A 26,871-nucleotide genomic window follows, 5' to 3' on the forward strand; every position below is an offset into this window, starting at 1 on the left:
TTGGGAGCCCTTAGTCTGCAGAGTGGCCCCATTTCTAGGAGAACCGCACACTGGTAAGGAAAAGATCAGGTGGAAGAAACATGGGATTATATATATCATGATGGACTGACACTGACATAAAAGGCTATGGATGGGTGTGTGCTAAATCTCTTCAGTTGTGTCCGACTCTTTGTGATACTATGGACTGTAGCCTGCCAGGTTCCTCTGTCCATGGGATTCTCCAGGCAAGAATACTGGAGTGGATTGCCATGCTCTCCTCCAGAAGACCTTCCTGACCCAGGGACCGAACCCCCGTCTCCTGCACTGCAGGTAGATTCTTTATCACTGAGCCACAGGGAAAGCCCACAAAAGACTGTAACAGGCATTTAGGATTACATTCCTGAAAGTGTCTTTTTGGCTACCCAGAACATCATTCTGCTGTTGATGATATGATGCTTGAATTTTTGCACCTGTGAAAGAAAAACTTAGTAGAAACAGCCTGGTTGCAGGGAAACTAGAAGCTCCCAGCTCTTTCTCCTCCTTTTCTCCCTTTCTACTTGCTTTCCTTTCTTCCTTCCTGGTTGCAGAAAACACATCTGTGAAGTGGGAATAACAATAGTTCCTACTTTTGAGGCTGTTTGAATGAACAGAAAGGATGTCAGAGGTCTAGCCAGCACAAATGGCCTCACATGGTTATCGGTTTAATTTTTGAATTCTATTAATAGTCTTCTAACAATGATGGACAGATGACTTCAATGCACCCGTAAGTTCTGCAAAAGTTTTAGGAAGAAGAGCACTGTAAGATCTTAACCTAGCCAAGGTATTTGCACTTAGGACTCTCTGTTTTGTTTGTTACTCTACAGAGTGGAAATATCTCAGCACATGAATCTAGGAAACAGGCAAATAATAGCGACTCTACTGGATTTCCCAAGGTGGTCTTTTAAGGTGGTAGTTGCAGACTGAGTCGGAGAAGGCAATGGCACCCCACTCTAGTACTGTTGCCTGGAAAATCCCATGGATGGAGGAGCCTGGTGGGCTGCAGTCCATGGGGTCGCTACGAGTTGGACATGATTGAGTGACTTCATTTTCACTTTTCACTTTCATGCATTGGAGAAGGAAATGGCAACCCACTCCAATGTTCTTGCCTGGAGAATCTCAGGGATGGAGGAGCCTGCTGGGCTGCCGTCTATGGGGTTGCATAGAGTTGGACACGACTGAAGCAACTTAGCAGCAGCAGCAGCAGTTGGGTAATGTGTTCCATGGCTAACCAGGTGGTCTGGAGGGTGGTATGGCGTGCTGTTGGAGGTTCTCAAAGTATACCCAGATATCCTGAGTTGGGTAACCACATCAAACAGAAAAGAAAGGGCCAGACTTTAAAACACTCTAGAAATTCTCTGGACCAACCTGATGCCCCAGTCACTGAATCCTGCAACTTGAGAAACTCCAAAAACTGGACCAAGGTGGGAATGTAAATTGATACATCCACTATGGTAGACAGGATGGAGATTTACTAAAAAACTAGGAATAAAACTACCTTATGACCCAGAAATGCCACCACTGGGCATATATCCTGAGAAACCATAATTGAAAAAGACACATGTACCCCAATGTTCATTTGCAGCACTATTTACAATAGCCAGGACATGGAAGCAACCTAGATGTCCATCAACAGATGAATGGAAAAAGAAGCTGTGGTACATAAATGCAGTGGAATATTACTCAGCCATAGAAAGGAACACATTTGAGTCAGTTCCAATGAGGTGGATAAACCTAGAGCCTATTAAACAGAGTGAAACAAGTCACAAAGAGAAAAACAAATATGGTATATTAACGCATATATATGGAATCTAGAAAGATGGTACCGATGAGCCTATTTGCAGGGCAGCATCTCCATTGCTTATGACAGACTTATGACGTGGGGCTGGGGGGTGGGTAGGAAGGGGAGAGTGGGGATGAATGGAGGGTGTAGCATGGAAACAAATACACTAACATATGTAAAACAGATAGCCAGTGGGAATTTGCTGTATGACTCAAAGAACTGAAACTGGGGCTCTGTGATAATCTAGAGGGGGTGGGAAGTGGGAGGGAAGCTCAAGAGGGAGGGACATATGAATACCTATGGCTGATCCATGTTGATGTATGGCAGAAACCAACACAATATTGTAATTATTCTTCAATTAAAAGTAAATAAAAAAAAACTGGGCCGCTGAGGTTCCCAACATCTATAACACCATGACTAGAGAGAACCTATCGGGAACTTCTTTACAAGCTTTTACCGATTAAGAGTTGGCAGGAAAGTGTAGCAGATGCTACACCACCCTCCAGACTACCTGGTTAGCCACGGAACAAGGTAGACAGCGTCCACCTTGACTCCTAGGTGACCCGTTAGTTCTCCCCAGCTTCCTTCCCACTGCCAGATTCTGCAGCTGGGAGCTCTCTCTGAAGACTCTGAAAGGTCACTCAGCTAGCAGATATCAGATGACTGTCAGGAGAGGGTATTACTACCCCAGCTTCCTGATCTCTCTTATATTCTTTACTGTCCCCCAGATCCACCGTGGGGATGCTCCAGTCTCTCACAGTGGGAGCTGGCTGGATAGTGTGTTCATTGGTTCACTTCTCTGCTTCCTGCAACTTCCAAAGAAACTACCTACACTTCAACATTTGTCTCAGGATCAGTTTCTGGGGGAATGTAAATGAAGACAAATTAATCATGTCAATTAATTTTTAGCCTCTCCAGACTGAGAGGTAATTAAACACATGTCTATATTCTCTCTGCAAAAGGTTTTGAAAGCAGTGTGTGCTAAGCTATTTCACATTTATGCTTTGCTGCCAAGAAACAGACGAGAGATGTTCCGGCTGGACAAAAGTCAGCCCCCGAGGGCATGATGGCAACTGACAAAACTATTTATTGGAGGACTTTTGGCTGTCAGTTCTGATTGCTGTGGCTGATTAGAAGAATTCACTCATTCTGCAAATATTTTCTGAGCTCCGCCTCTCTGCAAGAGGCTCACTGGAAGCATTGGCCAAACTGAAACAAATACTGTCTGTATTCTCTGAGATGGAGCTTTCAGATTACTCTATTTAAAATTAAAACAACAACAACTCTAATGGATCTGTTTAGAATTAACGTTTGAATGACTGTTGGGCTGATGATGATTCTCAAGAGGGTAAGGGAAGAATAATAACTAACAAATTTTTTCTTTTTCATGCGATGCACAATTTATTTCTGTTAATTACAGAGCCCCTCCACCCTTTCCCGGAGAGATCATCACTATGGTGTGGTAAGGACCCTGGGGGTGTTAGGACAGAAGCAAGTTTGCAGACTGCTGGGTCAGTATGATTTAGCTTTGGGAACAGGGCCAAAGAGAAGTGACAGCCCAGCGCAGAGAAAGGGTCCCTGGACCCAGAGTCAGGAGAGCTTCAGTGGTGTTACATCCAGCTGTGTGACCTCAGGACATCAACTACCCTCTGTGGGTCTTAATTTCCTCACCTCTAAAATGAGGGTATGGGACAGATGGTCTCCAGGGTCATTCATTGTAAATATTCATGAGTCCCCTAAGAAACAATGGACCCAAACCAAATCTATGTTTTGGTTTCACTTTCTCTCTGTGCTGTTTCACTTCTCGCGGTTGTGGAGGCTGTATTTCAATGGAGTTACTAGGCACTATTTGCTGTGGAAATTGTTTGTAGTGACCCGGCCCAAAGAATTGAAAGAAGAGGTGTTGGAAAGGGGTAGAGGGTAGAGAATTGGGGAGTGGAAGACACTTTCTGGACTGGAGAATTTGGGAGGATCCATATTTGCGAAGACCCTGTGGGGAAGTTTCCTGTTGATATGTGGGGGCAGGGGTTGAGGAGGGCTGAGAAAAGAAAGAACAGAAAAGGCCTTGCTCATTTCCTTTTGGTCGATTTGATCAACCCATGGTCCCCAACCTTGGCTATGTGTTAGAACCATCAGTGAGCTTAAAAGCCAGGAAGTCCCTCTCCTCCCTCTGATTCAATTGGTCTCTGGCCTGGGTATTTTTGAAAGTGCCCTGAAATAATTTTGCTGTGCAGTCAGGATTGAGACCCACTCAATGGTCACCAAGACTTCAGAGCAACCCTCTTGACTTCTTTCAAATTCTAATTTTTCTCACTTCCTTTCTGCTTCCCTTCCTCTTCTGCTCTTTCATCCTCCGGCTCAGAATTCTAGAGTCATGAATTGGTGGGAGATGCAGAAGGGGAGAGCACACCCTGGGCTCTCTATTTTCTGGTTAAGTCCTTCCTTATTTCTGAGGTCTAAGAAAAGATGCTTTCCCTCCACAAATATAAATCATACTATTTAAGAAAAGTTTGAGAAATATGAAAAAACAAGAAAGAAAACACACCGCAACGTGAAATGGGTCCCTCGCTTAAAGACAACCACCGCTAACACTAATACCTTTACATTACAGGGTTTTTTCTTTCTGATTGTTTTTAAAAAGGGAGACCTTTTCTTTATAGTTTAATTAAGGTATAATTGTGCTTAAGTCACTCAGTCATGTCCAACTCTTTGCAACCCCATGGACTGTAGCCCACCTTGCTCCTCTGTCCACAGGGATTTGCCAGGCAGGAATACTGGAGTGGGTTGTCATGCCCTCCTCCATGGGATCTTCCCAATCCAGGGATTGAACTCAGGTGTCCCACATTGCAGGAGGATTCTTTAGCATCTGAGCCACCAGGGAAGCCCAGGAATATTGGAGTGGGTAGCCTATCCCTTCTCCAGGGGATCTTCCCGACCCAGGAATTGAACCAGGGTCTCCTGCATTGCAGGTAGATTCTTTACCAGTTGAACTACCAAGGAAGGCCTAAATTATATAATTATAAAGGTATAATTGAAGTATAATAAACTTCCTTCTGACTTTTTCTTGAGGCTTAGCTTCTTTGTTTGAATGCTTTACCCACTGTGTATAGCAGGGGTCAGCGATTACAGTCCAAAGGCCAAATCAGGCCCACTCACTTCCTGTTTCTGAAAATAAAGTGTTATTGGAACACAGCCATGCTCACTGGTGCTTTGTCCACAGCAGTTTTCACACCAGTGGCAGAGCTGAGTACTGCAACAGAGGACCTCTGGCCCAGGAAGCCTCAGTATTTACTATCTTGTTCTAGAGCAAGTTTGCTGGCCCTTGGTACGTACCAGTCTCTACTCTCCTTATTACCCCCGTTTTACCTTATTGCCTGAGCAGTCCCCATACTTCTGTCAATGCTTCATAAATCTAATTTCTAATAATTGCCTGATATTCTATTGCATGCTCAGCTTGTGGCTTACTCTTTCTCCTGTTGTTAAACATTTATCTGTTTTTCCTCCCTTTTCACCCTTGTAATAATAAATGCTTTTTTTCACCCTTGTAATAATAAATGCTTCATTGGGTATATATGGATGTAAACTTTATCTATATTTTCAATTATATCTTTAATGGAGTCTAGATTATTCAATTGGTAGGTATGGGCATTTTAAGACTCTCAATACATACCATCAAATCCCTTCCTCAAAGACGTCAGACTGGTTTGTGCTTCCCAAGAACTCAGGGGAGCACCCACATGCTTGCCAACATTGAGTATTAACATTTTAAACATTTTCTGCATTTAGACAGGTGAACAAAAAACTATTGCTGTAAATTGCGTGTCTTTTTCTGTCTAGTGAGATTGAAATGGTTGCTTTTCTTCTGTCACATGTTGGCTGCTATTCATCTTTGCTTGGCCTCCTTCTGCAGAGGGCAGAGTGAGGGTGCTGATCTTGCCTCTCACCTTAGCTTGGAGCAAGGCTCCTGCCTGCAGCCGGTTCTTTTCAACATCTCTTTCCCAGTGAATTCTGATCGTCTCAAGGATGTCATCCAGCCCAGTGCCAATGGGAACGTTCAGTTGTTCCAGCTCAGACCCTGCCAGCTGTTTGTACAGCATTTTCACATCCTGAAAATGACAACATACACCTCAGTGAGTTCAAGAGGAGAAAGAAAAGACATGACGTTCTAGCGGCCAAAGCCCAGCTCCATAAGTGAAACTTGGCTTCTCAGTCTGCTGCTGCCAATCATGGGGCTTCACAGAGAAAGGCAGCTTGGGCACCATATTCTCTTTTCCCTAGGATGCGTTTCTTAAGTTGGTCTTCACAATCCCAGACCCACCCAAAGCAAAACTCAAAATAAATCACAACACAGAGTAAGCAACAAAAGCAAGATGAAACTTATGAATTTCATCAAGTCAGAGTAGGCGGAAAGAAAGTTAAAGATAGCTGTGAGGTTTTTAAAAAGGGGTACCTTTTAAAAAGGGTGACAAATATGGAACTAAGAACAGGAGGAAGTGGTTAGCTCAAGGTTGGACAAAAGAAGTAACTTCCCAATGTGAACATGGTAAAGTGGGTTTTCACTTTTTCAACTGCAAGCATTTTAGATCTTGGACCAGTGACAGGTGCAATGTAGTTTAGAATCAGCACAGTTCTGCAGGACACTGGACCACATCACCGTTGGGGGGCCCCTTTGGTCTTGTCACTCCGATCTGACCTAATTTTATTATAAAGTGTGACTAAGCCACAGCCTGGATCTACTCTCAGAGTTATTTCGTTTGTTCTGTCCAGTGTTGAATGAAGGTCCAAGCTAGAAACCTTGGGAGATGCTCCATTTAATTCAATGCACATTCCATCATACACTGCTGCCTGGACCTGCTGCCTCCCCATTTTTGTACCTGCCTGGTCCCTGAAGCAATTGGAGTTTGAGACCCCAGATAACCTCACCCACTATAAGAATCTGATCATATTTAATTGGTGTTTTACCCACAGCCCAGAGCAATTGACACAGAAAGGCTGTTGTCACTTATGTTGTGAAGCTCAGCCAGGCAGGTGCGGGCTTCTGGACCTGCAGACAGCCCAGTCCCCACCTACCTCTTCATAGCTCCTGGACAGAAAGCCGAGTTCTTCTTTCAGGCTTTCTATTTGACTCTCCAGATCCATTTTTGATGAATTCGCTTCATCAATGACTTTATACAGAGAGTTAATTTCCTCTTCTGCTGCCTTCCTAAATGGCTGCTCATTTTCGTACCTGTAGGTAAAAGAACCCAATCAGCAAGACTGGATAACCTCAAAGCAAAACAAGCAGATTATAAATGTGACCAACAGGCTAATTATGGGATAGTCAAGAAATGAATATTAAAATTCAGTGTTTCAGTGGGTTTGAAAGAAAGAAAAGAAAGTGAAGTCACTCAGTCGTGTCTGACTCTTTGCAACCCCATGGTCTGTAGCCTACCATACTCCTCCGTCCACAGGATTTTCCAGACAAGAGTACTGGAGTGGGTTATCATTTCCTGCACCTCCGTGGGTTTGAGGACACTGTTAATGCAATTGTTACATATTGATTTATTAAAATGAAAATGATTGCAGCCAACTGCTGAAAACAGGGCACCTGGGCTAACAAAGTATGAGCCTCATGGAGCACTGGAAGCAAGGAGCTCTAGAGAAAGCTTCTCCAAGAGACCATATCCAGGTAAGGGGACCAGTACTGTCATCATTGTTCTAATTTGTCATCCTTTTAACCTGAGGATGCTTTAACAAACACTACTGAGAATCTGCTAATTACCAGGCTATGTGTTAATAATCTCAAAATGAAGAACGTGTTCCTCTCTCCAAAGAGCTCAGGTAAAATTTCAGGACTGTGGCTGCAAACCCAGATGTCTTCAGAGGCCAAGAGGGGGATATAGACAAGTGATGAGGGCCAGGTCCGGGCCAAACTGAGAGGTGGGGATTGACGCGCCTAGGAACATACATGCTTCAGCAACAGGGGCCCTGGTGCCCATCCCCTCCCCAGCACTGCAGCATCAGAAGGGGTGTGCCTTTCTCTTCTATAGCAACTGGAGACCTGGATTTATATGTGAACTATGCAATAACACAGGGCTTGCCTGGCAGCTCAGATGGTAAAGAATCTGCCTGCAGGAGACACAGGTTTGATAACTGGGTCAGGAAGATCCACTGGAGGAGGGCATGGCTACCCACTCCAGTATTCTTGCCTGGAAAATTTCATGGATAAAGGAGCTTGGTGGGCTACAGTCCATGGGGTCAAAAAGAGTCAGACACTACTGAGTGACTAACACAGACACACATACATGCACAGACACGTGTGAAACCATCACCTCTGAGTCACTTCAATCACTGGTTTGCACAGGCCTTTTTTCCTAACAACTATCCAACATTTTTTCCAATTTCTTCCAGTGTCGCTCCTCTCTTCCACCACCATCCACTCAGTCACATTTCACATGTTACCTTCATCTATCCACAGAAGGGAGATGTCTCATACCTCTCATTCCAGAAAGCATCTTAAGGTCTTAGAATTTTAAGGAACTTTAGCATTTGACTATTGCAGTGGAAGAAAAGTTATGACCAACCTAGACCGCATATTGAAAAGCAGAGACATTACTTTGCCAATAAAGGTCTGTCTAGTCAAGGCTATGGTTTTTCCAGTGGTCATGTATGGATGTGAGAGTTGGACTGTGAAGAAGGCTGAGCGCTGAAGAATTGATGCTTTTGAACTGTGGTGTTGGAAAGACTCTTGAGAGTCCCTTGGACTTCAAGGAGATCCAACCAGTCCATTCTGAAGGAGATCAGCCTTGGGATTTCTTTGGAAGGAATGATGCTAAAGCTGAAACTCCAGCCACCTCATGCGAAGAGTTGACTCATTGGAAAAGACTCTGATGCTGGGAGGGATTGGGGGCAGGAGGAGAAGGGGACGACAGAGGATGAGATGGCTGGATGGCATCACTGACTCGATGGACGTGAGTCTGGGTGAACTCCTTGAGTTGGTGATGGACAGGGAGGCCTGGCATGCTGCGATTCATGGGGTTGCAAAGAGTCGGACACGACTGAGCGACTGAACTAAACTGAACTGAACTGATTGCAGGTGACAATCCCCTGATGGTGTTATTGATAGGTGATCATGCAGGCTCAGCTTCAAAACTTCCAGCAATGGGACCTCATTGCCCAAGGCCACCAGGCCATTTTTGAATGATTCTAACTATTGCAAATTGCCTCCTTCAAGAGCTTTAGTTTCCATTCCTGTAAGAGTCTGAGTTCCATCCTCTGCAACACCTGAAGTCAGTCTAAATCCTTCACTGGCTGCCCCCAAATCCTTCACTGGCTGTCCCCAAATATTTGGAGATATTCCCTTACTCACTCTCTCATCCCGTCTCCATCCCCTCGACCCCTCCAAGACCTTTCTTCTTCAGGTTAAACATTCCCCTCCCTTCCTCCATTCTTCACGTAAATCAGTTTTCATATCCATCATTATTGAGGGCAGGGTCTATGACCCTTTCCGTTTTGTTTTCCCAGCACCAGGTTTAAGATATATTTGTGGAATGATTAGAAATACTCACTGGTCTACATCCTTCTTAAAATGTGATACAGAGAACAAAATGTAAAACTCCAGATATTGCCTGATCAGTTCACAGTCCTGTGGGAATGTCTGCCCCTTTGTTTAAACCCTTTAATTCTATTCATCACAAACCCTAAGATTTGCATTGTGAGTTTTTGTTTGTGTTTGTTTGTTTCAGTTTGACCAGCTGTATTTGCTGGACTAATCAAGGAGAACCCCTGAACATTTTTCATAAGAACTGCTTGAAACCCAGTTTTCCTGTCTTCTCTAAGTGTACCTATTATTTGAATCCCAAAATAGGAGTTCATGCTTATCCTCTTACAGTTTCATTGGCCTATTATTCCAATGTGTTGGGAGCAGAATCATGATTCTGTCAGTCTACTCTTCACCACCCCCACTGGCTTTGGATCGTGGGTCATTTGGTCACATCTGCTTTCAAGCACCTTGCAGTTAAAAACAGTAAATGAGGAGACTGAGGACAGAGCCCTGTGACATACCACCAGAGACTTCCCTGAGAGCTGGACCTGTGTCTTTGGATCAGCACTCAAGGGTGGTTTCTGAAGCATTATTTCTGTGTTCTATATGTGGGATCACATTTTCTACCCAAATGTATTCTTTTCTGAAGGATTGTATTCTTATTGACATTTAGTCCCTTTGGAGACAAATCCTGCCCCTCCAGCTGAAATGGAAAGCCACTCATATAATGGGGATTGTTCCCTTTTGACCCAGGTTGGAAGACTCCTTCACTGCCTCTGCAGTCCTGTTTTGCTCACCTGTCCAGGGAGCCTGGTCCCTTCCAGCACATGATCCATTCAGCATTACTGGATGTTTTGGTTCCCTAAGGACCATTTTTTGGGAAGTCCTCTGAGGATTTGAAATATCTCCATGACATCCCCCAAGGCTGCTGTTAAACTTTTAGCCTTTTTTTTTTTTCTTACCACCCTTCTTTGAGTGGTGCTTCAGTTAGAACCCCTGGGTGCTCATGGCACCCAGAACCGTCTTGCCTTGACCTGCAGGCCTCCCTGACATGACGGTGTCCATGGCATCTCATCACTTCTGCTTGACTGCTCTACCATCAACTCAACTCAGCTTCCTCAAAACCAAACTCATTATCAATGCCTGAATTTTAGACAAGCTTTCCCTCCCCAATTTCCCATTTCATTCAAAGAATCACCAGTGTTCTAAATTACTCAAGTTCAAAGCCTGGGATTTACCTTTAACCTTCTCTCTTCAGGTTGTCTAAGTAGATAATTTTCAAATCCAGCCAGTTAGTTCTTCAACCTAGCCCTCAAGTCTGCCCACTACTACCATCCCAGGCCAGCCCTAAACTACACTTGCCTTCTAGTGTCTTCCCAGACTCACAGTATTTCCTGCAGAGTGACTGCACTTAACCACACTGAGTCATCTCTCTGCTCTGATGTCTTGTCACATCCTCTGGCTCCTCAATAATCTGATAAACTGACTTTCCAACCACTGTCCCAATCCAGACCCTTAACTCCCATTGTTTCCTACTCATTTGCCTGCCTCTTCTCTCTACCACTACAAAGCTTCCTTTAAAGCTCAAGTCTGGTCATGATGGGCCACTGCTCAGACCCCTTCTGAGGGTCTCCTCTGCTCTCAGATAATGTCTGAGCCCTTTGGAATGGCTGACGTGGTCCTCCAGGATCATTTGCTCTACATGCCCCAGTCTCCCAAGCTTCTTGGAATTGCAATAACACACCATGTCTTCTCATGTCCTCCCAACTTGCCACATGCTGCTTATTCTGCCTGGGAAGTCATGCGTCCTTTATTTGCCTGGTCAACTTCTACATAAGTTCAGGATCCAGATCAGGTATCACCTCTTTTGCCAACACTCCCTCATTTGGGCTCATCTCAGTGGTGGCGTCTATGCTCGGTGAGACCACTGTCTGCTCACTCCTCTGTCTTTGACATTAAACTGTGGGCTCATTGAGGTCAGGAACCATGCCCGATTCACTTCACTCCCAGCATCTGGCAAGGGGCCTGGGATAAGCAGACATTCAAACACATGTTGAACTCATTTATTCACTCATTCAACAAATGTTTGTTGAGCATCTGTCTCATGTTCTCTATTTTAGGAGCTGGTGATACAATGGGGTACAAAATAGATCAAATCTCTGCTTTCAGTGAGTTTACATTCTATTCTGTTGAATGGCAGGACAAAGGTATGTATGAATGTATGAATTAATGCCAAAAGGAATAAATGAATGAAAGACATTTCAGTCAGATCCTGTTTCATCACACTTAATTAAATTCCACCTTAAATTTAGTGTGAATGGTTTGCTATTTACTGGTGTTCGTCTTTAATTGTGCACTGAGCTGTCATGACTGGATGATGGATCTGCTTCCTTGTGTACCTGTAACATTGGCTACTGTGCTGGGTAAACGGCAACCCTGGCTGATTGAGAGTCTCTTTGACTCCAGAGTGCCACTAATGGAGGCCTTTTAGCAGGTAGAATAGCTTGGTGTCAGAGAAAGGAAAAGACTAGGGATCTGAGGAGATGGTGGGGATTCCCTTTTTCATCACAGTTCAGTTCAGTCCAGTCCCTCAGTCATGTCCAACTCTTTTCGACCCCATGGACTGCAGCATGCCAGGCTTCCCTGTCCATCACCAACCCCCAGAGCTTGCTCAAACTCATGTCCATCAAGTTGGTGATGCCATCCAACCATCTCATCCTCTGTCATCCCCTTCTCCTTCTGCCTTCAATCTTTCCCACCATCAGGGTCTTTTCCAAGGAGTCAGTTCTTCACATCAGATGGTCAAAGTATTGGAGTTTCATCACAATACCCTTCTCATTCCTTAAGATAAGAATGACTGTGGGATCACGGTCTTCCCTACAGACTCCCAACTATATGCCTTTCTTCTTCATCTTTGCCAGTTTAGGGAATAACAAGCCCATGACTCACCCATTTGCTCAACTCCCAGGACACCTTCCTCACAAAATAGTCTCAAAATCACTGTGCTCATCCATAAAAGGGCATCTTCATTTTGCTTTTCCATTAGGCCAGTGTTTTGCAAAACTCACTCTCCTTCAGGATTTTGCCCTAAATGTTTATCTCCTTTATCATTATTTACTTTTTATTGTTCCTCAAATTTGTCTACTTAAAGAGCAAACATTAAATCAACAAACTTTAAAAGCTCTTTATATTAAATAAATTTTAAATTGATACTATAAATGGTAGTACTATAGTGGAAAGACAGTTTCATGGGCCATAAACAGAAGGTAACATAAAGATCAATGAGCACTAAAAACAAAATGTTAATCTTCATACCACTTAAAATGATCTTCATCAGCCACATTTTAGGAAATACTGTATTAGACTCCAAAGAGGTGGTTCTCAAGGCTGGATGGACATCAAGAAAGGCTGGGGAACTTTAAAGATACAGAGGCCTGGCCCCATCCCTGGGACTCTGTTTAATTAGCCTGTGGGGCTTGTGTACTGGCACTTTCAAGTGTCCAGGTAATTCTCATATGCAGCTGGAATTGAGAAGCATAGATCCAAACCAGTAGTTCTCACAGTGTGTTCCCAGGACCAGAGTATCAGCATCATTGGGACCTTGTTAGAAATGTGAATTTTAGGTACCACCTACTGAATCAGAAATTCTGAGTGTGGGCACAGCCATCTGTGTGTTCTATCAGCCTCTCAGGTGATTCTAATGTACAATGAGTTTTGAGAACCCTGCTCTAAACCAAGTGACACTCGTGAAATCTCTGAGGTCTTAGACCTATTTGTGTCTACAAGGAGCGCTTGAGCAGGGTGGTCTTGGCTCTGGATTCTCCCAGGACCACTGTTATCCCACCCAGCCTTCTGTGACACTGAGGTGCCTGCTGCAGACACATTACCCAAGTGGCCCAGGAGTCCTGGGTGTGGAGGGACAGTCCCCTCTGCTGCAGAATGTTACCTCTCCTTAAAGTCGTCCGCGCCCGCCTGGATATTCTCTGTCTGGAGCATGAGCCGTGCATTTTCCAGGACCGCCTCGCCCACCTAGAACGACCACACACCAAAGGACAAGGTCACTGTCACGTCTTCCCACTTCCCACTGGGCCCTCATGCTGGGCACAGAGGCTTTGGGGCACTGCGAGAACTTTTCTCACGCCAAGTATTTTTAGAATTCAAGTGTCCCTCTTTAAGAGAGGAGGAGATAGACACTAAAGTATAAAATCTGGATGTATTTTAAGGGCTTTTAGGGTTGGATTTTGGAGCAAAAAGATTACTTAAGGCAGACTTGTCCATAGCCTCTTTCACAACGATGAGCTTTTGGCTCTCCAAAGAAATTTCTGGCTCCTTAAACAAAGTTTCACTGGTTCAGCCTAGTGTCTCTTAACATTTTCTGGTCATGGACGTCTTGAGAAGCTGATAAACTCTCCAGACCAGTGCTGTCCAACAGAATTTTCTGTGATGATGGAACTGTCGTATACTGCGCGGGCCAACAAGTGGCCCCACGTGGCTATGGAACACTCAAAATGTGGTAAAGGCAACTGCAGAGGGGGAGCATTCAATTTTATTTAAAGTTAACTATTTACATTTAAATTTATGCTGGACAGCACTAGAATTCTGTCCACTCTGAAAACATACATGTGAACATAAACACTGCACATACAGTTCAGAGGTTTCATGGAGAAGAATGGTTTTCCACACTTGGACCATAACACCTCTCAAGATCCCCATAGGTGGGAATTAGGGGGGATGGTCCTCTTTTTAACCTGAGAAGCTTCTTTTAAAAAACATATATATTTTTTACATATTGACTTCTATATAATCTTCAGTTTGGGCTGGGGGACAAACTAACTGGTATTTTATTTTTTTAATATAAATTTATTTATTTTAATTAGAGGCTAATTACTTTACAATATTGTATTGGTTTTGCCATACATCAACATGAATCCGCTACGGGTGTACACATGTTAAGAAGGAGGCAAGAGGCTCTCTTGGTGACTCAGTGGTAAAGAATCTGCCTGCCAGTTCAGGAGACACAGGTTTGATTCCTAAGTCAGGAAGATCCACATGTCCCGGAGCAATTAAGCCCATGTGCCACAATTACTGAGCCCATGCTCTACAGCAAGGGAGCTGCAATTACTGAAATCTGTATGCCCTAGAGCCCCGTGCTCTGAAACAAGAACGCCCTCACAATGAGAAGCCTGTACACTGCAACAGAGAAGCCCCTGCTTGCCACAACTAGAGAAAAGCTCACACAGCAATGAAGACCCAGCACAGCCAAAAATAAAAATAAATAATAAAATTTTTTAAAAATGGAAGCAAACCTGAGAAAACTTTCTGGAGTGATGAAGATGTTCCAGGGACTTCTCTGATGGCCCAGCGGTAAAGAACCCACCTGCCAATGCAGGGGACGTGAGTTTGATCCCTGATCCGGGAAGACTCCGCACGTTACGGAACAACTAAGCCCGTGCACCACGACTGCTGAGCCTGCACTTTGCAGAGCCCACATGTCACAACTCCTGAGCCCGTGTGCTGCAAATACCAAAGCCAGGGTGCCTAGAGCCTGTGCTCCACAAGAGGAGCCACTACAGCGAGAAGCCCTTGCACTGCAGTGAGCAGTAGCCCCCACTCGCCACACCTAGAGAAAGCCTGCGCAAAGCAACAAAGACCCAGCGTAGCCAAAAATAAGTAAATAAAATGTAAAGAAACCAGAAGTCCCATATCTGGATCTGATGATTACACAGATATATAGTAAGTAAAGGGACTTCCCTGGTGGCTCAGATGGTAAAGAACCTGCCTGCAATGCAGGAGACCTGAGTTTGATCCTAGGGTTGGGAAGATACCCTGGAGAAGGGAATGGCTACCCATTCCAGTATTCTTAACTAGAATACTAGTGTTCTTGACTTCATGGAGTCATGAAGAGTTGTGTCTGAACACAACTGAGTGATTAACACACATAATAGGTAAAGATTTGTTAAGTTGTACCTAACAGATTTGTGTATTTTATTATATGTAAGTTATGTTTTCGGCTTCCCTGGTGGCTTAGATAGTAAAGAATCTGCCTGCAATGCAGGAGACGTGGGTTCAATCCCTGGGTTGGGAAGATCCCCTGGAGGAGGGCATGACAACCCATTCCAGTATTCTTGCCTGGAGAATCCCATGGACAGAGGAGCCTGGAGGGATACAGTCCATGGGGTCACAAAGAGTTGGACATGGCTGAGCGACTAAGCACAGCACAAGTTATCTTTAATAAAAATATGTAAAATTGAAAAAATAAAATGATGCAAACGACTGTTTTAAGCTCTTATCAGTCCTTTGCTCTTAAAAATTAATGAGTTGCAATTAATGAGTTCTTTGCTGACTTGGTGGAGGACTTCCAGCACCAGAGGTCAGAGACTAGAGTGAGATGAGAAAGAATGGGGAGAAGGAGACCCCAGGTTCCTTCTCCCCTGTGTGTGTCAGGGTGGGGCTGGAGCAGCGAGAAGATGAGGTTGCTGTTGGGAAAATCAATGGAGTGGACAAACCACACAGGACGGCCCTACTGGATCAGAAGAGCACCATTCTTTCCACCTGGAGCTGGGACTTGGTCCACACTGTGTTTCCTGTTTCCCCAGCAAAGTCTCATCTCATCGTGCTGAAGTGGCCCTCTCCAGGTCAGCCCCTTGTTCATTGCTGTGTCCCTAAGCTCTGGCTTGTGGTGGCCATTCCATCAACATCTGGAGAAGCACCAGGGTTGGTCAGGAAGGGGTGAGGGGAAAGCATGGGTAAAGGTTTTATTGTGGTTTTCATGGGAAGAAATGGGCATGGCAAGGTAAGCAGCTGGGACTGGCTGGTTTAAATAATTTCAGTGGTCTCTATGCTATAGTGGTGGTCCCCAGTTTTCTGGTACCTAGCCCTGGGTGGTCGGAGCAGAGGAATATTGCCTCCTGGAAGGTGCGAGCCAGCAATGGGAATCAGGTTGGGGTACTGACTCAGAAAGGGCTGATTTGCATCTCAAAGGCATTGTCCCAGGTAAGTGGTTACTATCTCTAGGATTTGCTAGCCCCGTGAAAGCGCAGTCTGTGCCCGTTAATGAGGCCCCAGATGTCAGAGCATCAAGAATACAGACAATAAGAAGACATAATTATGTTGTTGAATATAGTTCATTCAAGGGCTCTGGCTAAGTGAGGCCTCTGAGCACTATCTCTGGCAGCTCTGACCCAGCCCTCTCTTCGTCCTCTTCACACACTGCCACTCCCACATCAGGAGCCCCTTTCCTTGTCTCTGGGTGCTCAGTGATGCCACCTTGCAGATGATGAATTTGAAGCTCAGGGCACTCACTCTGCTCATTTTCTCACAATTGTACCCCTGGCAAATATTACACCCTGGTATGGGACCTCGAGACATAGAAGGTGTCCAGATTGTGGGCTCAGAAGCCCTGATACAGAGAAGATGGCTTCAGAAGTGCTCTAAACTATATGGCCATGTGGGGCCGATGTGGGCAGAACAGGCTGTAGCTTGTACCATCTGGAAGACCACCTTTAAGACAAGGAATAAAGCAATGACTACTGCAGGATTTCCCTGGTGGTCCGGTGGTTAAGCATCCACCTGCCAGTGCAAGGGACACTGGTTCGATCCCTGGTCTGGGAAAATCCTACATGCTGTAGGGAAACTGGGCCTGTGCACCACAACTACTGAAGCCCACATGCTCTAGGGCGGGTGTGCAACTACTGAAGCCCTTGGGCAGCAAGGGAGACCCAGTGCAGCCATAAATAAAGAAGTATATATATATATAAAGACTAAGGTGGGGTGAGCCAGTGAGGGAGCTCCAGGTTTAAACTATTCTCTTGGGTACAGCTCCATTTTGTGTCTGCTTTTAAAACTGGGGACCGAGGGGTTGGACAGAAAAAGTTAAAAACAAAACCCAGCCCTGGGGCATGAGTGGCAGTATGTGTGTACCATGTTCAGAGGCACACAAATCTGGAAAAGCAGAAAGATGCTTGGGGATGCAGTCACCTATGTCTGGTTGTCCAGAATAAACACACTAGTGCTTACATGTGCTGCGTTACGGCTGGGGCGTGGCTTGTGGGAATCAGTGACATCTACCCGGTGGACCGCAGACTCTAAGTAGGACGCTGCCAGGAGCCCCGGCGCAGGAGTCGGTAGAAGGTGCCGCCTGATGGGAGGCAAGGCTGGGACCCTGCCCTTGCTTCTCCTCCTCACCCCGGATGAGGACTGGAGGCGGCCTGGGACCGTTTGGACGCTGCCCAGCAGATAAAGTGGTTCTGTCCGAGGAGGCTGGGCAGCGCTGGGCTCCGGGAAGCTGGGGACCTTCCTGCTTTCACTGTTGTTTAGTAACAACAAGGGGTTTATTCGAGCCTCAGGCAGAGGCTAATTATAGGTCCCAACTTGCCAAAGCACAATTGGCTGGCGGTACTACCCCATGTCCACAGATGGGATCCTAAAATAGACCTCCAGCCAGGGCTGAGCCATGGAAAGCCTTCCTCTGTCCTCCTGTGGTCCCTCAGCCCCGCAGAGGCCACGGCCTCTGGATGTCAGTGGTGGCTCAGCGCCTGCAGCCAGGAAAGGGCCGGGAAGCCGGTCCAGGGCTGGGATTCAGATGAGGTTTAGCACAGGCTGAGGACTGGGATTGTGGCCGAGGCCAAAAGTAAGCACAGAGCCTGCAGTGGAACAGGGACCATCTTTGTCTCTATATCTGGGAAAACCATCTTCTCTGGGGCTGAGGACAGAAAAGGAAGAGGAAGGGAAGTCGGACTTACTGCCCATCCACACGTGTGCTGCCCGCCCCCTGTGCTGGAGCTGGCTTGGACTGGCTTGTACTGGCTTGCCAGGGCAGACTGTTAACTATTTCAGGAGTTTTGTGAGCTGGTTGTTAAACATAGCCATCACGAAAATTTTAATTATGTGAACTTACAATTACATGTGCTGTGTTGTGCTTAGTCACTCAGTCATGTCCAACTCTTTGAAACCCCATGGACTGTAGCCCCCCAGCTTCTCTGCCATGGGGATTCTCCAGGCAAGAATACTGGAGTGGATTGCCATGCCCTCCTCTAGGGGATTTTCCCCACCCAGGGGTTGAATCCAGGTCTCCTGCATTGCAGGCAGATTCTTTACCATCTAGGCCACCAGGGAAGCCCTGCAATTACATAAATTATATTAAAAGCAAAAGTAATAAATACTCAGAATAAAAAAGTAATGAATACTCATCAGTTCCAAATTGTTTTACTATGTTTGACTGTCATCTCTGCTTTTGAGGTTATTTGTTTCTATTATATCTATAGTGATGTGTGGACAGGGAACATTGCTTGCCATTCCAGTAAACAAAGAATGTTGCCTGCCATTCTATTAATAGTTCTACAAAGACCAAGCCATTAGCCACTGCAGCTGCCCCCTACCCCCATGGTGCACCCTAAGAACCTAGGATGGAGGAAAATAGGAAGCATTCTGTGCTTTGGATACTGGCCTTAGATAGTTAAGATGCATATTGAAGGAATAATTTCAATGAGCTCAGACTCTTCATCTCCCTTTATATATAAAAGCACTGAAATCATCAGCTTGAGATGTCAGTTTCTTATGATTAGCAGTAATCTTTTGATGTTTGTTTTCTAGCATAAAGCTCCTATATCCTGCAGCTTACCTTACCTCTTCCAAGCAGTTCCTCAGAGCTATCCGAGAGGCAGTCTTCTGGGCTATAGTCCTCAGTAGGACCCCAAATAAAACTTAAGTCTCAACTCTTAGGTTGTGCATTTTTCTTTAATAGACAGGTGAAACTGTGTACCACTGTCCTGCATGCATCTCTTCCCAGCTCTGCATCTGTGTGGGTAGCTTGATGTCATTGGGTGAGAGTAGCTCCACTAGGGAGACTGGCAAATATTGTACCACAGAACCTTTTATTCATGGAGAGCCAGCTGTTAAACAGATCTCAGCTTACCAACAGTACCCCACCTCCCACTCAGTACTTACATCCACAACTTCACTAAATGCTCATGCCCTCCTCCAATCCCCCCTATACTGATATCAACACACCCATTTTACGGATGAGGATGCTAAGGCATATGTTAATTGCCTTAGCAATTAACCTTAGCAATGCCACAGCTGGAATGTGGCAGAGCCAGAAGGCTAAGCCAGGTTAATGTGACTTGAAAGTGTGCAAATCTTTGTCATCAGTTTTGGAAACCAAAAGACACATCAGAATCAAGAGAGACTGTGTTGTGGAGGACTGTTTTCTGTCTTTGCTGTAACACAGAAGAGTCAGGATTCCCGGTTCCTATTTGGACTCCATCATGAAGACAAAGAGACATCTTCCCTACTGTGTGTGAGAATGCTAACCATCAGCCCAAGCCATCTCCCACTTTAAGTCCCCGAGCTTTCATTTCTGAGCTCTGTAAGCTGGGAAGAGCTGAGGCAGATCTGTGGTCCGACTCTGAAGGATCAGAGGGCTCGTGCAGCTGCATGCTTTGCTGTGAGGCCCTAGACAGCAGAGGTCATTTGTATTTAAGACTGCAAGAGGCATGTGTTAGCTATCTGGATTTATGGCTAGAGTGGATGCAAATTGACCTCACTTCGCCAATCACCTTTTCTTTCTGGGGAGAAGGCAATAAAAATACCACACACTAAGATGTGCAGTCCCTGACTGATGCTGGGAATGCAAACATGCTTATTCATGACCCTGGGGCCACACCCATCCACTTTTCTAGTAGGAGAAAAGTATAACATAAACTGATGTAACAGTTGCTCTCAAGGACAGACTTAAGGGAGGGCAGGCTGGCAGCTTGTCCCCAGGTATGCTGGAGACACCAGCAGGTGACATCCTTTCCTTCTCTCTGTCCCACTGGCCAGAGCTGCCCAGAGCTGCCCCTACCATCAAGGCCATGTAACTTAATACGACTTCTGTTAAAAAGAAACACCGTCATAGCAGCAATAGGACAAATTGCTATGTGAGATTAGCTGGTTTTGAGGGATTAGGACCCATTGGTTTTGCTAGAAGCAAAAACAAAAGTCACCTGCAAAGCCTAAAATGCTGTGGATGAGAGTAGCTGGGGTTGACTAGCAGGGAAATGGCAGTCAGAGGTCCAGGTGGGCAGGGGTGTGTTCTGTGGGGGGTGGTACTGGTGGGAGGGGCTGCCCACTGGCTGTGTGAGTTCAAGCTGCTCCGGGGGTGGCCTGCAGTTGTCTCATCTGACATCCCTGGACCTATCTTCATCTGTGCCTCCACGTGGAGGCTTCCTTAGCGGACTTTTCCCCAGTGGTTCTCAAAGTGTGGTTGGTCCCTCTGGACCAGCAGGATCAGCATCACCTGAAACTTGAGAGAATGCAAATTCTCAGACCCTACCTCCCATGTCTGAGTCAGAATCTCTGGAGTGGGTCCTAATGATCTCTGTTTTAACCAGCTTTCCAGGGGATTACAATGCACGTTGGACTTTAAGAGCCTCTGCTTTGCACAGACCTGCCTCCAGTCCTTCTCAGGCTGCCCCCAAGCTGCTCCTGGCCCTCCTTGCTGTCCTGGCCCACACTGTGGTCTCTACCCAGAACACTTGGTCTTCTACCCCGAACCTGGCCACCTGAGAAATTCTTCCCCACTTTAGCGCTCATCTTGAACATGGCTTTGTCTATGAAGCTGCTTTATTCACTCACTCATTCCTGCCTCCATGTCTCCAGCAGGTGATGATGATTTCCTCTGTGCTGGCTATGAGCTGGTTTTGGGGAATTAGCAGGTATGGTAGGAGACATGGTTAGAAAGGCAGGCAGAGGACAGACCTCAGGGTCAAGGTCTTGGGAAGAGTGGAAAGGAGATGGCCTCTGCTGGGAAGTCACTGGAAGCTTGTGAACAGGCACAGGGGTGACCCCCATGGTAAGTGGACCCCTCTGACTCCTGCAGGAAGGAAGCTGTAGGACACTGGGGGCCATGCTGAGGGCCCAGCTAAAGGGCTTCTGCATTCACCCAGGAGAGGTGATGGCGCTTTGACTAGGGAGGAGGTAGGGATGGAGCAGTTTCAGGGGACATGAGAGAGAGGAATTAAGGACGAACCCTAGGCTTTCAGGTGGAGCTACTGGGGCTTCCCTGGTGGCTCAGACAGTAAAGAATCTGCCTGCAAAGTAGGAGACCCAGGCTCAATTCCTGTGTCAGGAAGATCCCCCTGGGGAAGGGAATGGCTACCCACTCCAGTATTCTTGCCTGGAGAATTCCATGGACAGAGGAGCCTGGCAGGCTACAGTCCATGGGATCATAAAGAGTTGGACACGACTGAGCGACTAACAAAAAACAAACAAACAAAAAAACAAACTGGCCCTTGATGCCTCCCTTCCTTCCTCCTTGGGTTATCCTACATCTAAGTCAATCCCCTTCCCCCCCTCTCTGGTGACCACGTCTGCAACTCTCCACACAGTGTAAATGGTGTGTAGGCAATGAACATGTTGGCCTTTTCTTGACCCCAGCCCCTCCCTCACCAGTTTGGGCCAGTTGCTGGGATAAGTTATCTAAGATTCAGTTTCCTCATCCATTAAATGTGGATAATGCCATGCTCTGCCTCCTGGGGTAGTTGTGAGAATCACGTGAGCTGATGCATGTGAAGCAGGGCAGGTGAGGGATTTGACTATCACTGTGTTTCAAAAAGGGCAAGGATGAGCAGCATTTTCAAAAGGGTTTATTGTTTTGGCTCAAGGGTATAATGAATGCTTTATTCGGAGTTAATGATATTGACATCCCAGCAGACAGAGCTGCAGAAGGGGAGGAAGTGGGTAAGACTGGGCTTTGGGAAATGAGACTCAGCTGGTACACTGGCAGATGTAAGAACCCTGGAAACACTTCTCACATTTGTTTGACTTTCAAGTTTAGAATAAATGCTCACCTGTCTCCTGAGAAACCTGTATGTGGGTCAAGAAGCAACAGTTAGAACCGGACATGGAACAACTGACTAGTTCAAAATTGGGAAAGGAGTATGACGAGGCTGTATATTGTCACTCTGCTTATTTAACTTCTATGCAGAGTAGATCATGTGAAATGTCAGGGTTGGTCACAAGCTGGAATCAAGATTGCTGGGAGAAATATCAACAACCTCGGATATGCAGATAATACCACTCTAAAGGCAGAAAGTGAAGAGGAACTAAAGAGCCCCTTGATGAGGGTGAAAGAGGAGAGTGAAAAAGCTGACTTGTAAGTCAACATTAAAAAACTCAGATCATGGCATCCAGTCCCACCACTTCATGGCAAATAGCTGGGGGAAAAGTGGAAGCAGTTACATATTTTATTTTCTTGGGCTCCAAAATCACTGTGTATAGTGACTGCAGCCATAAAATTAAAAGACCTTGCTCCTTGGAAGGAAAGCTATGACAAACCTAGACAGCGTTATTAAAAAGCAGAGACATCACTTTGCTGACAAAGGTCTACAGAGTCAGAGCTATGGTTTTTGTAGTAGTCATGTATGGATGTGAGTTGGCTGAGAGCCTAAGAATTGATGCTTTCAAATTGTGGTGCTGGAGAAGACTCTTGAGAGTCCCTTAGACAGCAAGGAGATCAAACCAGTTGACACTAAAGGAAACCAACCCTGAATATTCATTGGAAGGAGTGATGCTGAAGCTGAAACTCCAATATTTTGGCCACCTGCTGTGAAGAGCTGACTCGCTGGAAAAGAACCTGATTCCGGGAAAGACTGAAGACAAAAGGAGAAGGGGACGACAGAGGATGAGATGGTTAGATGGCATTACTGACTCAGTGGACATGAATTTGAACAAATTCTGTGAGATAATGGGGGACAGAGGAGCCTGTTGTGCTCCAGTCCATGGGATCATGAGTCAGACAAGACCTAGTGACTGAACAACAGCAACAATGACTTGTTTTCAGCAATAAATGAACAAGAAATCATCATCTGTCCCTACCCGACTCTTACTGCAATTTCATCAAGATGGCGAAGGCCACCATATCTCCAAGCCAAACAGATGCATCTCTGTGCTCATCCTGACCTGCCTATTGCGTTTGTCACAAGACATGCTTTCCTCTCTTGGCTCCCATGAGCCACTCTCCCCCGCTCTTCCTTCTACTTTTTGGCCAGCTTTTGACTTTTTCCTTTGTGAAATCTTTCTCTCTTCTCTGACCTCTAAATGCTAGAGTTTCTCAGGATTGGGTCTTTGGGTTTGTTCTTTATAGTCATAAGTGATCTGATTCATTTGCATGGATTGAAATGTATATGCGACGACTTCTGTATTTTTGTCTCTAGCCCAGAACGTTCCTTTCTATTCCAGGCTTGTGTACCATTCTCCCCTTGACATCTTCTCCACTTAACAAACTTAACTTGACTAAAACGGAATTTCTTTTCCCTCAAATACCGCCCCCCCACTTCTCCATGCCAGTAAACAGTACCAACACCTACCCAAAGACCAGAGTCTTGACATCACATTTTCTCTCATCTGCCACATCTAATCCAACACCAAGGTTAGTCAGCTTTACGCCCACTCCTGCCCCAGTGTACCTCAAATCCATCTGCATCTCACATTTCCACCCGCACCCTGGTGTACATCCCGTCATGCTGTCTGACCCCAAGACACCATCCTCCTAATCCATGTGTCCTCCTCTCCTTGAGTCCGTGCTGCATCCTGCTTCCAGGGAGATTTTCTTCAACCCTTCACATCAGATCATGTTGCTGTGATTAAATAAAAACTCTTCTGCAGTGTTTCTTTTGGTTAGAATAAAACCCAAACTCCTGACAGCAGCCCCCAAGGCCCTGCAGGTGTGACGGTCTTCCCACTGCTCACAGGTTAAAGCCTGCGGGCCATGCGGGCCTCCCTCCCGCCTTGAGGCCTTGGTGGGCAGTGACTCCTCAGCCTGGACCGCTCTCTCCTCTTTGTGTGGGTGGCTCCATTCTCGTGACCTCCTCTCCTAAGGCAGGATCTTCTTCCACTCTTTCTCTCTGCCTTGTTCCCTTTCTTTGAAACACTTATCCCAGCTATATGTGCTTAGTTCCTCAGTCATGTCCGGCTCCTTGTGACCCCATTAACCACAGCCCACTAGGCTCCTCTGTCCATGGGAATTCTCCAGGAGAATACTGAAGTGGGTTGCCATGCCCTCCTCCAGGGGATCTTCCCAACCCAGGGATTGAACCCAAGTCTCCTGCATTGCAGACAGATGCTTTACTGTCTGAGCCACCAGGGAGGCCCATGGATGCTGGAGTGGGTAGCCTGTCCCTTCTCCAGGAGATCTTCCCAACCTCGGAATTGAACTGGGGTCTCCTGCATTGCAGTGAATTCTGTACCACCTGAGCTACCAGAGGAGCCCATCACAGCTTATAATTATTACCAATTTTTGTTTCTTGATTTACTTGCTGCCAGAATATATACTCATTGAGGTCAGGCTTTTCTGCTTTTCTGTTCTGCTGTTGTCCCATCCCCAGCACAGTGTGTGGTACAGGATGAGATGGATACATGGGCCCAGAAATGGTGCTGCTTCTTCAGGGACAACCAGACAGGGGAGCCCCTAAAGGCACAGCCAGTGTTGTACCTACTTCCAACCTGAGAATCACCTTTGGCCCTTCCCCTCACTCCCAAATCAAACATAACAGTTCCCTACATTGACATGCTTCACTCCATTCCCATCCCTTATCCAGCTTGGTTTGAGTCCTAATCATCTCTTTTCTAGTTCAACCTGCTAGTTGTTACCTGTAGATGGAAAATATGAAGCCCACGGAATGAGTTAAGGTAGCACCCGCAGGTGGAGTCAGGGGACATGTCATCAGGTAGTGAAGAAAGTGTCACCTCCCGGACAGCTCATCTCAAGCATAGTCACAGCCACTGGGCATCCAGGGAGAATCAGGGACACTGAAGGCTAATTTCGGTCTTTCTCGGGAAGTTGAGGTTGGGGGAACCCTCCTGAGTCCGTACTGCGTATGAGTTTTGACCTCATCATTACACTGCAGTCCATCTGAGAGAAGAAGTCTTAGTAGGAGAGGTCGGAGGAGTGTGGAGCAAGAGGCTGGTGTGGGTGCTGGTGTTCACAGTGCTGGGCAATCAGGAGGTCCTAGTCCCTAGAGGCTGCCCTCTGTCATGGGAGGACAGAATTCCCTTGTCTTCACCCTCCCTGGAGGCCTCCTTCATTCCACAGCCCCCAACATCCTGCCTCAGTTACCTTGGACTTGCTTTGAACAAAGAGTTTAACCGCCACAGTATGGCAGATGTAATCCTGGCTATACATGTCAGAAGGGTTTCTTTGTCATGAGCTGGCCCTAATTTCTACAGATGCCCTAATAAAATCAGAGTTTTGAGCACAAGCATTTCAAGATATGGTGACTCTGGGAAGCTCTGTTTGGGCAGCCAGCTGGTCTCCCTCTGGGACTTCTCTCTGCGTCTCTCCACTTTCTACATTTGAAACAAATGCTTTCCAACTTCCCATTTCCCTTTCTGCTGGCATGAACTTACTAAGAGCAAATTGGAATTTATTCAGGGGTGTGCTCTTATTTAAACCCTGACAACTTGACCCTGCTCTTCACTCTGGCTTTCTTTCTCCTCTCCCCCGCTGTGGGCTGAACTATTTTCCTGAACAGATGAGGGCCTTTCCAGGTTCCAGCCCTTGACTCAGATTGCTACCTCTGCATGCCATGACCAAACCCGGCCACCCAGCCTCCCAGTGGGGAAACTGAGGCCCAGAGAGTACAGGAACTTGCCTACAGGACTAGGCATCCAAGCTGAATTTAATCCTCACATGTCTGACTCATAGCTCGTTGCCTGTTTTTCTTTTTAAAAAATTTTTTATTATGGAAAATTTCAACTACATAAAATTACATATAAACGTAGAAAGAGACATATCTCCTCACTTCAACAATTAAAATCTCATGGCTAATGAAAAAACCTCCATTTCCACTGACCTCTACTCCTTATCTCAGATTGTTATACACATGTCACTTCATCTGTAATTATTTCAGAAACTCTCTTTTGCACTTCTTGTACTTCAACTTAAAAATTAATAAAGCCATGCAGACATGTCTAGTTTAAAAATTAGACAGTACTAAAAAGAAATGCTTATAAAGGTTTGTAAAGAAAAAGCACTCCCAGGCCCACATTTTTGTAACCTCATGTCCTAGTCCCCAGCTGTTTGTCTGTTCAGAGCTTGCCCCATCTTTCTACAGATTTTTTGATTGCCTACAGCCATAGGCATTATTTATTGACTTCCTGGTGGACATATGAAGATTTACTGCTCTGACACTCCACCTCCCTTTCCCTTTATTTATTGGCTCTCTTGATAACTTTAAATAATAAAGCTGTATGTCTTGCTGTATCATTTATGGACAGTTTCTTTCTCACATTCACTTTTTCTCTTATAATTGCAGATGTTTTATATTCTAAGGTCAAAAGAGAAGATAGGAAACCAGTTTAATTACTAAACGACTCTAATGATGCCTGTGTGAAATACAGATCCTTTTTGCTAAGAATTACGATGGAAGTGCCCCTGATTGTGAGAAGCTGTGGGCAGAGAGCCAAATTGTTGCTTTTTCTCAACCGAGCATCCTCAGGCCTCCAGAATAGTCAGCTGTTTGATCATTTTTCATGGTGCTAACCTCTCCAGGTTATGCCTGCACCACCCACA

At 45.8% G+C, this 26,871-nt stretch overlaps 1 protein-coding gene across 1 annotated transcript in view; it reads right to left on the reverse strand.

Moving 5' to 3' along the window:
- BFSP2 (beaded filament structural protein 2) overlaps positions 1-26,871 on the reverse strand; it is a 77,940-nt gene that overhangs the window by 15,686 nt on the left and 35,383 nt on the right. The window contains exons 2-4 of the mRNA XM_005906537.2: positions 13,267-13,349; positions 6,869-7,025; positions 5,743-5,904 (exon numbers count right to left, since the gene is read on the reverse strand). Of these exons, the coding sequence (XP_005906599.2) occupies positions 5,743-5,904; positions 6,869-7,025; positions 13,267-13,349 (402 nt within the window). The remainder of the gene's footprint in view (positions 1-5,742; positions 5,905-6,868; positions 7,026-13,266; positions 13,350-26,871) is intronic.

This window comes from Bos mutus, chromosome 1 (genome assembly GCF_027580195.1).
Source record: "Bos mutus isolate GX-2022 chromosome 1, NWIPB_WYAK_1.1, whole genome shotgun sequence".
In the NCBI taxonomy this organism is placed as follows: domain Eukaryota; kingdom Metazoa; phylum Chordata; class Mammalia; order Artiodactyla; family Bovidae; genus Bos; species Bos mutus.